The sequence below is a fragment of the Macaca fascicularis genome, chromosome 7, assembly GCF_037993035.2.
Source record: "Macaca fascicularis isolate 582-1 chromosome 7, T2T-MFA8v1.1".
NCBI classification, from domain to species: Eukaryota; Metazoa; Chordata; class Mammalia; order Primates; family Cercopithecidae; genus Macaca; species Macaca fascicularis.
The window spans coordinates 42,534,677-42,549,188 of record NC_088381.1 but is presented as its reverse complement, the minus strand read 5'-3'; the positions used below and the strand labels follow the sequence as shown (position 1 = coordinate 42,549,188).

Sequence of the window (14,512 nt, the reverse complement as noted above, 5' to 3'; positions counted from 1 at the left end):
TTCCCCTGCCCTGCTGGCTCCTGCCCCTCAGTAAAGAATAAGGCTCCACCCTGGTCACTGGCACCCTAGAATCTCAGCAGAAGCCAAGTGGAAATCAACTTTAATTTTTCATTGCCTTAATTTTGAGTGAGCCGATTAAGATTTTAATGACATCTAGTGCTTAAAAATTCTGTCTTTGGTGAACAATCTTTCAGCAAGGCCTCTGCTGTTCTAAACCTAATTTCCCCAAATGTGGTCCTGAAGTCTTTTCAAAGAAGCAATTGATGTCCTGAGGTTTGTCATGTAGAAGGGGGCCAATGAGAGACAGAGATGGGCCTCCCACTGAGCCCTCCCCACTCACCTCTGCCTCAAGAAAAATCTGTGCCTAATCTCCCAGTCCCTGGCACATTGCTCATTCCTTGGCTCGGCACAGGTTTGGGGCTGCCCGGAGATGTGCTCATGTCTTCCCTTTACCCTCATAAGCCATAGGCTTACTGATAACTGGCATTTTGTCTTATTCATCTTGCCCTGAACATAATATGTGCTTATTAAATGTTTATTGAAATAAACTGGAAGAAGTTGGCCTATAACCATTCATGATTTTTCCCCTTAAAGTGGGGGAGACTTTATCTCCTCCAACCTTCTCATGCCACAGATAAAGAAAAGGAGTTGTCTGGGGTCTCAGGACATTGGGGCCAATAGGATGAGAGACTCAGGATTGTATCTTAAGGGGGAACCATTTATTCAATCAACTAGCATTTATTGACTCAAGCAATTACCAAACTCAGCAGTAAATGGTAAAAAGCAAAAGTTTCTGAGTACCTACTGTGTGCCAAACACTGTGCTGGGCACCAAAGATGCAAAAATGACCAAGATGGCATCCTGTCCATGAGGAGCACCTAGGTAAGCAAAGTCAGAAGTGTCAGTAAGCCATGGTCCCTGTCTTCACATTGCTGGCAGGGGAAACAGGACTCATGTGTATGAAGCTTTCAAGTAACAGGTACAGACAAAGCTGTATGCTGCTGGTTATCAAAGAGATGCTTGTCTCCCTGGGCAGACATCCAAGAAAGCTTCCTGGGGAAGGAATGGACCCTGAAGGACCTGAAACGGACCCTGAAGGATATGGGATGCTGAGTGGCTACTGGCTTCATTGCATGAACCAGAGATCATCATGTATGGATCCCTAGCCTAGGTTTACCCACCAATATAGATGTGGGGGTGGGGAAGATTCCTGAAAAATAAAGTAAGGGGATTCCCTAGAGTAAGAAAGGAAAGGACCTCTGAGGGAGACTATCCCTATCCAACTGTGGGGAAAACTGGGGCCCAGGAAGGTAACTGAAGCTGCTTCTTCAGAAACTATAGCTGGGAGCCTCCCACAAGGCCAAGGCCAGCCCCTTTGATCGTATCAGTAAGTCGCTTCTGGAACTGGGCACTCCGTATGGGGAAATCCTTGACCCTTCTTTCCACTTAGATCCCATGTCTTAAGCTCCAAGAAGGTCTTGGGACATATAGAACCACCACAAACAGGAGCCCCACTCCCACGGAAACAGGCCCAGAATATAATAACTGCCAAGTCCTAGAACCCAGTGGGACTTTGCAGACACTTTCAGTCTGAGAATAAACATGGTACACTCATGGTTCTCAATCTCCATAAACGAGGACCGCTTGTGACATGAAAACACTAAGGATTCCACAATGAGAGTAGCTATACTTTTAATGGCCATTGGCTAGGATAAATACAATAGCAACCAGCTGCCATGAATTCAGTGGTGCTTTCACATCTGTGTTTTATGAACACAGTAATACCTATAGTTTCAGGAAAGAGCAGTGTCTATGTGTAACACATGTGCCTTGGTCAGCTGGCAGAGTGCTTGGTGTGCAGTGGAATTGGAGGCCCTGTAGGCAGCAAAGCTCCACCTCAGTGCAAGGAACAGCTGTCCCTAGGCCTGTGGTCTGAATCCTGGGTTTCCAACAACCACAGGCAAAAGAAGTCCTAGGCTGGTGCAGTGGCTCATGACTGTAATCCCAGCACTTTGGGAGGCTGGGGTGGGCAGATCACTTGAGATCAGGAGTTTAAGACCAGCCTGGCCAACATGGAGGAACCCCGTCTCTAGTATAAATACAAAAGCTAGCCAGCTGTGGTGGCTCACACCTATAATCCCAGCTACTCGGGAGGCTGAGGCAGGAGAGTTGCTTGAACTTGGGATGCAGAGATTGCTGTGAGCTGAGATCATGCCACTGCACTCCCACCTGGGTGACTGTACTCCCACCTGGGTGATAGAGTGAGACCCCGTCTCAAAAAAAAAAAAAAAAAAAGCCTTATGGCAGATCACAGCTTTGTTATGCCCAGGAAAGGGAGAAACTTGAAGATGGATCCAAAACTCTGAACAGTTTTATGGTTTCCACTTTCCCAAACTCCCTTTAGTCAATCTATGATGCCTGTCCAGGGTTCACCTCTTGGGCACCTGAAACACCACTGGGAGAGACCCCTGTCAATGGGTAAAATATGGCTGCCAGATCCCATTCCCTGGGGAGGAAACCACTTGCCCCCCCGCCCACCCCCCACCTACCCACCTGCAACCATCTCCCAGAGAGTGGCATCTGAAGCCTCTACCCTACTGCAAAACTGAGACACTACAGGGAGGGAGCGCAGATGCTGGGCTAGACTGAGGAACAGGAGGATGAGTAAAGCCTGTTGCATGCCCCTCCCTCTCCCCTCTCCAGTGGTTCCACCCTCCCTCCCCTCTCCTCGACAGCCCAGGTGGGCTTGTACAATTCCAGTCTGCCTCCAAATTGGTCCCACTGCTCTCATGCTGCTGCTAGGGCTGGCTCTGTTCACTGGGCACAAGTGTCTTTCTCCTCTTTCTTTCTCTTTCCCACAATCGCTGTCCTTATAACAAGTTAGACATGATTTTTCAACTAATTCTGCCCCTCTCTGAGCCTCTGATACTCACCTTCTGAAGCCAAGCCAATCTCCTGGGCTCATATGTTCCATTTCTCTAATGCATGTCAGAATGGAAGCCTTTCTGCCTGGGAAGAAAACCTACCCCAGAGTTGGGGCATCCAGCCTTTTAAAATTCCTTCTTCGCCTTCAGGCTGTAGGGAACCTAACACACATTTCCTCTACCTGAGCCCAAAAAAACTATTATAGACTTTGTTCCTTTTTCTTATTGAGAAATTCCATCCATTCCCCCATAGGCCACTGTCAAACTGAGGTTCACTAAATCAAATTGTTGGGTTACAACTGGCATTTTAAAAACTGAAATAGAATACATCATAGTACAGAGAAAACATCAGAGTCCATCATACATAGTGACAGTAAATGTAATTTTTGCAAAGCACTGGTTTCTATTGTACGTGTGCATGAATGATACACATACTGCGCTGAGGAGTCTGGTCAGAAGAATCTGCAGAGACCCCACCTACTCTCTGAGCCCCTCCCTGGGTGGGCTGGCAGGGACCCAGCAGCACCAGTAGCTCCTGGGCTAATGTGCGTGGGCATATGGCTCACTCCCAGCTGGCACTTACTTGCCCATAGTTGGTTTCTCCTGGTCCTGTTCTTGAATGCCATACAGAAGAGGCCCTTGTGATCTGGTCCCTTCTTACTCCCACAATCTCATCTCTTGCCGTACCCCATTTTGCACTTTGTGGTTCAACCACACTCACTATTTGCAATTTCTTTCAAGACATGATTCTTTCTCCTGCCTCCTGCTCTTTGTACATACAATTTCATTTGCTTGGTCAATTCCTCCTTGACTTTTAAACTCTGGACATCACTTCTTCCTGAAAATCCTCCATGACCAGCCAAGCCTCAGCTGAGTTTCTCCTCTACATTCCTGGATGCACTATGCTGCCTCCACCTCTTCATACTGCACTGTCCCCCTTCCCTCCATTTTTCCCTCTGCCCTCACCTCTCTTACCACTAACCTGAGTCTGCCTCTGGCCCACAGGCATCCGCTGTGACAGCACGTGTCCATCTGGCCGCTGGGGCCCCAACTGCTCTGTCTCCTGCAGCTGTGAGAATGGAGGCTCCTGCTCCCCAGAGGATGGGAGCTGCGAGTGTGCCCCTGGCTTCCGAGGACCCTTATGCCAGAGAAGTAAGGCTGATCCCCTGACCCCGAAAAATTCAGAGGGCTCATCCTCCCTAGCCCTCCCAACTAGAACTAGCCCTGGCCTGACAGAGGCTGGGCTCTTAAATCAGCCCCCATCTCTTCCTTCCCTCTAGTCTCCTCTCTCTCTGCACTGGCTGCTCTGTCCCCAGGTTTGGGGCCCAGCCCAGCTACTCAGTGGAAACAGGGCCACACCACAGCTCTTCTCTGCAGAAAGGGATGCACCCTCCAAGATGCGGGAAGGATGCAGGTCTCCCTATGTTTTTGAGAAGTGTGGAACAGGAAGGGTAGCTAGGCTGGCTGGGGTCTATTGGGCTGCTGACCACCATCTTCCCTTTACCCTCAGTCTGTGCCCCTGGGTTCTACGGCCACAGCTGCGCCCAGCCATGCCCCCTCTGTGTGCACAGCAGCGGGCCCTGCCACCATGTCAGCGGCATCTGTGAGTGCCTTCCAGGATTCTCTGGAGCTCTCTGCAACCAAGGTACTGTCTCCAGTAGGATGGTACAGGGCAGGGAGGTGAGAGGTTCTGGAAGGAAAGTGGCAGGGAAGGAAGGGCTTAGGGATTTTCATCATACTCTGTAAAGGTAGCTCCTTCCCTCTTCAGGACTTGGGCTGCCTTTATGAGAACTGCCCCACATGGCATGAGACAAAGGCCCTAACGCAGTTAACAGGCTCAGAGGTGAAATGCTTTATCTGTGATTTCGTAGCTAGCAAGTGGCAGAAACAAATTCTGATTCCAATATGCATGCTAAAGGGATGAAAAGTGACATAAGCATAGAGGAGATCTACATCAGAAGTGGCACCATGTGGTCTGTGCCGAGTGCCAAAGGTAAAGGGCAGAGAATGCTGTGGGGGTGCAGAGGAGTTGGCTCTGGCTTGGGCTGGAGATGGCAACTTCCAAGCCCTTCTCCCTGTCATATTCAGGCCACCATCCCTAATCCCTCCCCACATGCTTTCCTGATTTGACCTCAGAATTCTTCACAATACCAACTCCAAGAACTGCTACCACTCAGCAGGAGTTGAAAAGCAATATAAAGCTTATTTGCATTGGTGTTCTGCCCTGCCAGTTCTGTGTGGGGGAAAAACCCTGATCTGTAACATCTGCAGATTTTAAAAATATAAATATTCCTACCATGGCTGATTTCAAGGTACCAATGATTTAACATCATTCACAAAATTCCCAAATATTGAACAACCAGTGAGAAGGTGGGAGCTGCCTCCACACATCATTGCCTATTGCCATCCCTGGCTTTCTTAGGACGAGACAGTATAGATTTGGGGGAAGGCTCCATGGACCATGCAGGACTTCAGCTGGGCCTTAGCTTGAAAGGTGGAAAAGGAAGAAAAGCATTCTGTGTAGAGGAAGCAGCTTAGGCAAAGCATAGAGACATGGGCATGCTACAGGGAACAGCTGATGGATATGGTAGCTGGGGGTGGGCAATGGGGGTTAGAAGGTAGGCTGAGGCCTTCAGAACAGGTTTGAACACAAGGTTACAGAACTTGCACTCTGTTAAACTTAGGACTAAAAGCAACTTCAAGGTCATCTATGCAAGAAATCTCATCTGGACTCTGCTTAAATACTTCTGTTGACTGAGCACTCACTACCTCCCAGGGGAACCCATTCTTTTGATGAATAATCACTACTGAGCTGGGCTATTTTTGCAAGTGTGTGGGCTGTTAATATGTTTGAGTAGAAAGTTTACTACATGATGCTTTGAGGTCCTGAGAAGTTTGAGCCCCAGGGAAACATATGTGACAGCTTCATTTACTTGCAGCCCTCCTAGGATGGTTTAATCATAACCTGACATGTCGAAGTTTACTTATTAAACATAGGAGACTCGGCCATCAATACAGATAGTCTAGGTCTAAATTAGGACCCATGCAGCCCGAGGAGTAACTCTCAGATGCTGCGTTGTCTGATTTATCGCCCACTGGCCTAATGAGTATTTCCCACATATAGATCTAATAGAGTTTGCTATTAATGGCAACTGCCCTGGTTAAGTCTCAAACCTTGTAAAAAATTGAACTGACACTTTCTAATGACTGGCTTTCCAGCGAGTTACAAATTATAGACACTGCTTATGCAGAATCATTAAACATAGATTAAATCTAACCAGATGTTTTCTTTTCACCAGCCCCCCTTCTGTCCACTGCCCCTCTCTTTGCCTTACTCTTGATTCAGCTAAGAAGTCAACCAATTAATGGATCAGATTGATCTTATTAGCAGTTCTGTGGGTAAATTTCTTGGCCTCATATATGTGAGAAAGACTTCAAAGATAAGACTGTCTTCTTAGAGAAGCTCAGAGTTCGTTTTGCAGGTAGGGTAGGGGGAGCAGCACTGACACCCTACTCCCCACAGAGGGCCAGGACTTGGGGTTGGGTTCCCCAAATCAAGTACCTCCCAGAGGTAGGAAAGAGGCTGGGCAGCCTGCTTTTCAAAAAGCTGGAGCTTGAGCTGCAAACAGGTGAGATGCATGTCACCCTCTTGGCAACAGAACTTCCTGGAAGGGAACTAAGGTTTCTGCCAGGGGAAGCACAGGGCCCCAAATCAGCCAGCCTGCCACAGCTACTAACCATGGCCCTAGGACAGTCGGTGAGGGCTCCCATTCCCACCTCAAAGATGAGGAAACACAGACTAGGACAGGTGTTGTGGTTTGCTCAAAAGTACTTAGCCAGCAAGCGGTACAACTTCCTAGTTGTGTGACCTTGGGCAAGTTACTTAACCTGCCTCAGTTTCTCATCTATAAAGCAGAGTTAATGATAGGGCATAATAATGAGACTACATAATAAGAGTATTCCAAGATTAAGTGAACTAAATACAGGCATACCTTGTTTTATTGTGCTTCACAGAAACTGCATCTTCTTGTTTTTTACAAATTAAAGGTTTGGCTGGGTGCAGTGGTTCACATCTGTAATCCCAGCACTTTGGGAGGCCAAGGTGGGTGGACTCCTTGAGGTCAGGAGTTCAAGACCAGCCTGGCCAACATGGTGAAACCGTGTCTCTACTAAAAATACAAAAATTAGCCGGACGTGGTGGCGCGTGCCCATAATCCCAGCTCCTGGGGAGGCTGAGGCAGGAGAATCGCTTGAACCTGGGAGGAAGAGGTTGCAGTGAGCCAAGATTGCACCACTGCACTCCAGCCTGGGCAACGTAGTGAGACTCTGTCTTGAAACAAAAAACCAAAGGTTTGTGGCAACCCTGCCTTAAGCAAGCCTGTCAGTGCCATGTTTCCAACACTATGTGTACACTTTGTGTCTGTGTCAGCATTTTTTTTTGCAATAAAGTGTTTTTTAATCAAGGCATGTACATTGTTTAGACATAAAGCTATTGCACACTTAATAGAGTACAGTACAATGTAAACATAACTTTTGTATGCTCTGGGAAACCAAAACATTTGTGACTTGCTTTATTGCAATATTCACTTGCAGTGATCTAGAACCAAACCCACATCTCTGAGGTATGCCTGTATTTGTGAAGCACATTGAACAGTGTCTGGTGCATTTAAGTGTCATGTATATGTTTGTTGAATACATAAAGAAAACTTGGACCTAAATTCAAGGCTTTGGACTGGAGAGTCTGGTCCACCGTACTGCCTTTATTATTTGTCTCAACTACCACATCATGTCCAGGAGAGGCACTGAGTAGATGCAGATCCTAGCCACTAGTGGCCCACAGTCTGGCTGGGGAAGAACTACCAATATGAGGCAGTGTGGTGTAAAGCAGAGGGTTTCAGCCCAAGATGTGAGAGACCTGGGCCCTGGGGAAGTCATGTATCTTCAAGAATCAACACATTCCCATCATCCTCTGTGCTGCTCTCCAGGATCGACTTTATTTTGTGGCAATGGGAACCCACTGAGGCTCTCTGAGCAGGACATAGGAGTGCCATGAAGAAAGCTGTGCTTTAGAGAGCTCCAGCTGTAGGAAGCAGGTGGGGCATGAATTGCAAGGGGAAATAAAAGGTTAAGTGCTCAACGAATACTCAAGCCTAGTCCTAAAAGAGCTTTGCAGCCTGACTGAGGAAACCAGCTCTTCCTCCAGGGACAAAGGAGTGACTCCTCCAGGAAAGTCTGCGACCAAAATCCTCCAAGTGACTCAAATTGGAAATACCAGTGGTGGAGAGGGCCTTCTGAACTCAGGAGGGCTTTTCTGAGGAGGATGCTGAGCTGAGAGGCTTGAGCAACAGGTCAGAGGAAAGAGGCGGGCAGGGACAGACACTCAGGGCTGGTCCTTTAACAGTCAAACCGCAGGCAGGCCTGCCACACAGCATTTATCCCTCTCTGTCCAGCTGTACACATTCTCTACCCTTGTGGTTGTGGAATCTGTGATGTTGGTGAAAGTAGTAATGGAAGCAGAAGGCTGTGGAACAGCACAGGGAGCACTGGACTGTGAGTCTAGAAGTATAGTGCTCAGCCTCCCACTTCTTATCTGTGAGGCCTAAGTCAGGTGATTCTACCTCCATGGGCCTCAGGCTGTTCTTAAAGGCAATCATAATAGAGCCTTCTGAAGAATGCAGCTGTAGGCATGAGAGGGGCAACTCATTTATGTGCAAATGGAGAAGGGTGACGAGGGTACCAAGGTGGGCACGGTTTCCATCCAGATCCATGACCCCTGGGTGATCGTGGCTGTGGCTTGGGAACTTCTAGGGATGAGGCTGTGGGTGGAGGTCAGAGGAACACAGGTGGGAGGATGGGTGCCAGGCTGCCCTGTGCCCACAGTGTGTGCTGGAGGACACTTTGGGCAGGACTGTGCCCAGCTTTGCTCCTGTGCCAACAATGGGACCTGCAGCCCTATCGATGGCTCCTGTCAGTGCTTTCCTGGATGGATTGGCAAGGACTGCTCACAGGGTAAGTTGCTACTACCTGGGAATGCCCTTACCTGGAGTCAGGCCCAAAAATTCTCCCTTTCTTGCCCAAAACCTCTCTGTCCTGGTGCCTCCACTTCGAGGGATGAAATCTTCTGCATGTAGGAACGAGCTCTATAGCTCTATAGCTAACATGATGGATTATTAGAATTGATCATTGGTATTAACTGGTATCAAAGGTATTGATATTGTTGATAGTACCATTAATGCTATGAATTCTGAGGCTCAATACTCCATTAGCACCTGGGCAAGGAGTAGCCCCTGAGTTTGGATGGGGAAGAGGAGGGGCAACGGCATGCTTGAGTTTGGGAGTAGGGAAGTGAGATGAGGCCAGGGCAGCCACTTCAGGAGAGTACGGTGCCCTCTGGGTGGCCCATGTGAATGATGTCCTAGAGGCTGTTCATGTAAAGCGCACCAATCTGATGTGAAGGGAACAGCCTCTCTCCAGAAGCCCCCAAACTAAGGACAGAGACCCTGTGGAGCTCCTTGTCTGATGGGTGAGACCTAGCCAGTACCCTCCGGGAGGTCCTAGTTAGATGGCTGAGGGAATTTCCATTCTGATGAGGAGACATAGGCTCCGCTGTCAGGAGCTCACCAACTGAGAGGAGAGAGCTCCTGCCCTAGGAAAGTCCCCATTCTCGTGGGGAAGCACACACAGTACATACGTGGCAAACCACAGTGTTTACCCGCATGCTCCAAATCAGTCCCCTGAGAGGGGAGGCTCAGGGGCCCTCAGAGCCCTGCTGAGTCAGCATCAAACACTTGGAGAGTGGGTAGAGAATCTGGGCTTAATGGGAATCTTGGGTAACTAAGCCAAGAGGTAAGTGCAGGAATTCTGGGAACAATGTGTGAAGCCACTGAAAGCCAGGAAATGTCAGCCAGGTCCATCCTGGCATCTTGGCTCTGACGTGTACTCCCCCTTCTTCTCCCTCTCCATCTGCCCCTCTCTGCCTTCCCCTCACCCTCTGCATTTCACCCACATCCCAGCTTGCCCACCCGGGTTCTGGGGCCCTGCCTGCTTCCACACATGCAGCTGCCACAACGGGGCGAGCTGCAGCGCCGAGGACGGGGCCTGCCACTGCACCCCTGGCTGGACTGGACTCTTCTGCACACAGCGTAAGCCCCACCTCCTGGCCTCCCAGCCACTTAGAATCCCATGCTGCGGCCTACTGGCCAGTGTCGGCATTGTCCAGACCAGTAGGGAGGGAAGAAGGAAGGCGGCCCCAGGATTAGTACCTGACTCCTGCCCCCATGAGAACTGAGGAGCTCTGCAGGGGCAGCTCCAGACCTGACTGGATTCAGGGGACTGACAAGCCCAAAGTCCTGGAAGGTCGGGGCTGCAAGGTACCCCAGCAATCACCAAGACCAGACCCTCCTTGGACAGTGTGGCCCAGAGTGGGGAGGAGCAGCCTGTGGCCACACAGGAAGGAGACCCTAGCCTGGCCTGTGGTTCCACATCCCCTCTGTCTTGAAAAGGCAAAGATCATCTAGCCCCTGCCCCTTCAGCATGAAGATCCTGAGCAGGAAGACAGCTCTGGTGCAGGGCCTCACTAGTCTTCATCCCATGCTCAGCAAAAAAAGAGACAGAAGACAGGTCTGGTTCCCGCTGCACCCCTTATCCTCACCCAGCAGCAACTCTCATCACTGGAAATCCTGTTTCTCTAGGCTGCCCAGCAGCATTTTTTGGGAAGGACTGTGGGCGTGTATGCCAGTGTCAGAATGGCGCCAGCTGTGACCACATCAGTGGCAAGTGCACCTGCCGCACAGGCTTCACCGGGCAACACTGTGAGCAGAGTAAGCTGTCCTGACCCCTGATCCTGGGTGATGCTGCTGGGCTCCAGCCTCCTGCAGAGGATGCCTCCCGCTTCAAGGTCCACTCACTCAGGGCTCTGTACCCCTTGGTCCCTTGACTTTGGGGGCAACTTCCAAGGAAAACTGCTGAGGAATGTCATGCCTACATTATTGTTTGAAGAATTTCTCCCGTCAGTTGGGAGGAGATGGGGGGCATTTAGGGCAGGGCAGAGGTCATAGCAGGTAATGAGAGAATAGTGGGAGGCAGATCTTTTTTTATTATTCTTTAAAGTCCCTATGGCACTCAGATTAGGGCCTGGCAGGTGGAAGATACTGCTGAAATGTGTTGCATGAGGAGGAAGTAGGGGTGAGTGGGCCCTGCTCTCTCCTCCTCTGTCCCTGTGTCCCCCACTCAGTGCTATAAATGCTCTGTCCACCCCCAAGTATCTAGCCAAAGCACAACAGGAGCTAAGGGAATAGGCTTCACTCGGTGGGAGGCAGAACAGGCTTATTGCCATAGCTGTCTACACATGGAATGGGAGGGGTGGAGAGTGAGTGGGTCCTCTACCCTAACTCTTTGTGCCACACAGGATGTGCTCCAGGAACCTTTGGCTATGGGTGTCAGCAGCTATGTGAGTGCATGAACAACTCCACCTGTGACCATGTCACCGGCACCTGTTACTGCAGCCCTGGCTTCAAAGGAATCAGGTGTGACCAAGGTAATACACAGGTGGCAGAGCCCCTGGGCTCTGTGGAAAGGGCCCTATGGAGGCTCTAGGGAGATTCCAACTGGAACAGCTGGATTTGATGACACCTCCCTTTATTCACATTTGTGAGGACAGCAGGAATAGGGTGGGCTGCAGAGGCTCCAAGAGCTGGAGAGGCATAAGGAGCAGGCAGTCTCTCAGTCACAGCCTCCCCAGGCTTGCCCTTGGCAAGTTTCCCATGAGCCAAGCAAGGGTAGCCACAAGCTAGTACTATGGAAAGGTCACCAGACCAAGTTAGAATATCTGCCAAGTTCTAGTTCTGCCTTACCTGCTAGGTGTCCTTGGGTAGGTTATTTGATTTTGCTAGGCCTGTTACTCCACGTGCAAAGTGGGAAGAGTAGATTAATCGTCTTCCCCCATAACACAAGGTTACTCTGAAGGCTGAGGAGCCCAAAGGGGCTCAACCTGGGCTCTAGCCCTACAGTCAGACAACACCTCATAGGGCCTAAAGGGGATGGAGTCCCAAGGTCAGGCTGTGAGAATCAAGTTGAGACAGTATGAGTAAAGGACTCAGCATGGTGCCTGGCCCATAAGTGAACACTCCAATAAATGCTGGCTTTGTTATATAATGTGCTACAAACATGTTGGTTCTACATGGGGGATGAAAATGGACTCTCAATTATCCACATTACAGAAAAGGAGCCAAAAGACAGATTTCCGTTGCATTCTGAGGATAAATCACTGAGAACGATAATGCAGCACATTTACCTCCCTAGTGATGTTGGCCAGCTCAGTTCAGCCAGTAGCCAACAGTCAAGAAGTCCAGACACTGCGGGCCTGGCAGGACAGCCCCCTAGACTAAGCATCAGCATGGAAGGCAGGGGCAGCCCTCACATACATCACCAAGAGGGGTCCTGCGGGCAGTAAACCTGGAAATAATAGCACAGTACTTAGAACTTTCCTTGCCAGTCTATCATTTGGTGCTCACAATGACTGGGGAGGGTGGGGCTATTGTCCCCGTGTTACAAACGAGCAAACCAGGGACTCTGAGCCACACAATTAGGAAGCAGGGAGAGGAGCTGTGTTCAATTTCTCCTGACTCCACCAATTACAGGTTATGTAATCTTGGGCACATTACCTAACCTTTGGTAAAATTGGTTTTTTCATCTGTGAAAGGAAAATACTAATCCCTTCATAGGGCTGCTGAAGAGTAAATAAATTAATATCTGTTAACTCATTTTTGGAACACAGTAAAATAATATTTATTATTGTTTCACATCCACAGTCACAACTGCTCCTTGTCATGACCCTGGGACTCCCACCCCTTTAGGGACGAAGGCACAGTGAGGGCTGGGGGTAGTCACGTAGAGACTGAGGAAATCAGGCCAAGGCCAGAACCAGGTCTCCTAACATTAGAGGGGTTACGGGCATCTGAGCCCGGGCCCAGGAGACCTGAAGTGCAAGCAGGCCAGCCCCAGGCTCAGGCCCTCCCTCTGCCCGCAGCTGCCCTCATGATGGAGGAGCTGAATCCCTACACCAAGATCAGCCCAGCACTGGGTGCAGAGCGGCACTCGGTGGGTGCTGTCACAGGCATCATGCTCCTGTTATTCCTCATTGTGGTGCTGCTGGGCCTATTTGCCTGGCATCGGCGGCGGCAGAAAGAGAAGGGCCGAGACCTGGCTCCCCGCGTCTCCTACACACCTGCCATGAGGATGACCAGCACCGACTACTCCCTCTCAGGTAAGGGCCATGCTCCTGTCCTTCCTCCTCTTCCCCTCCACACACACACCCCAGGAATGGCTGTACCTGTAGGGTTGACTGCTATGGCTGGATGTAGCTCAGTCTCCCCTAGAGTGACAGTGGGGATGGGGAGCAGGAGCCTACCTAGAAAAGGTATCTGGGGTTCCAAGAGGAAATTGTTTCCTGAGTCCCTAGCTCTGAGCAGCTATGGTTGGGAGCCTCCTCCCATTTTCCCAGAGCTTCCCTATCCTTCCCACCAGCTTTCGGCCTCAGGGTCACCCACACTAACCAGTCACTTTCCTAAGCTCTCCAGGGGACCGTCTCCCCAACCTGATGCCTGTACCACCTCAGGAGACTAGACCTTGGAGCCCAGTGCCCAGAGCTTGTCCATTTGTTTCCCTGGTGAAGGCCTCAGGACAACCCTCCTTCCCAGTTCCCAGTTAGAGAGGGCCCTATTAGTACAGTGGAAGGGGACACTACCTGACTTGGGGGAGGTCTGAAAGTTTGAACAATGTCCCTCTGGCAAGTGTGCCAGAGCCCAGTGCATCCACGAATGTGGTTAACAGCTCCAATAGGCATTTTAATTGGGAGTCTGAGTGGGGTCAAGGTGGGGCTGCTGGGCGATATCCTTCCTTTCCCCTGAACCCTGGACTGCTGCCTTGGAAATAAGAAAGGTTTTTTTGCTTCATATTTGGCTAAAAAGTAGAGGCCAAAATGCTCTGAAATTGCCCTATAGTCATGGACCATGCGAGGCTGGGCCCGTCTGGGTGGGCACAAGGTGACAGCTCTCTCCAGGTGGCTCCATGGCGCATGGCTCATGGCTCATCTGCAGCCTCCTGGACCTTGTGCTTAGAAAACCCAAATCACTTCAGCCCATTCCTGCTAAGTATTGCCTTCTGTATGTCCAGCTTCATGCTAGGCACTGCAGGGTAGACAGAGGCAGGCCAGTGCACACCATGCCTTCAAGGAGCTCCTCGTCTACATGCCACACTACAGCAAGCAGACATCCCCCACACGGGAGATTTGGGGATTTTCTTCTATGACTATACTGAGAAGGTTGGCTAGGGTTTCCTATGCCATTCCTCTGGTATTCCCTGGCCCTATGGAGAGGTTCTGGAATCCTTAGGAGGGAAGAACGGAGTCAAGAGGAGTGAGGTTCTCTTTATGATCTCATTACCAGGATGTGACCCTAGAAGGAAGCAGGAGTCCAGCCCTAAATAGGGACTCAGAAACATGTAAGGCTATCAAAGCCAACATGCCCCATCCAGGCTCCAGTTGATGGTGCCCCGCCCTGGCACTGGCGAGCCTATCCTGCATTCTGCCA

The 14,512-nt window shown here is 50.2% G+C and overlaps 1 protein-coding gene across 46 annotated transcripts in view; it reads left to right on the top strand.

Moving 5' to 3' along the window:
* MEGF11 (multiple EGF like domains 11) overlaps positions 1-14,512 on the top strand; it is a 391,182-nt gene that overhangs the window by 359,805 nt on the left and 16,865 nt on the right. For all 46 annotated transcript variants that reach the window (XR_012415082.1, XR_012415083.1, XR_012415084.1 and 43 more), the window contains 7 exons: positions 3,930-4,076; positions 4,435-4,569; positions 8,805-8,933; positions 9,938-10,066; positions 10,616-10,744; positions 11,332-11,460; positions 12,952-13,188. Coding sequence is in view for 37 of the 46 variants with exons in the window: in XM_073996090.1 (XP_073852191.1) it covers positions 3,930-4,076; positions 4,435-4,569; positions 8,805-8,933; positions 9,938-10,066; positions 10,616-10,744; positions 11,332-11,460; positions 12,952-13,188 (1,035 nt within the window). In the remaining 9 variants the exon portion in view is untranslated. The remainder of the gene's footprint in view (positions 1-3,929; positions 4,077-4,434; positions 4,570-8,804; positions 8,934-9,937; positions 10,067-10,615; positions 10,745-11,331; positions 11,461-12,951; positions 13,189-14,512) is intronic.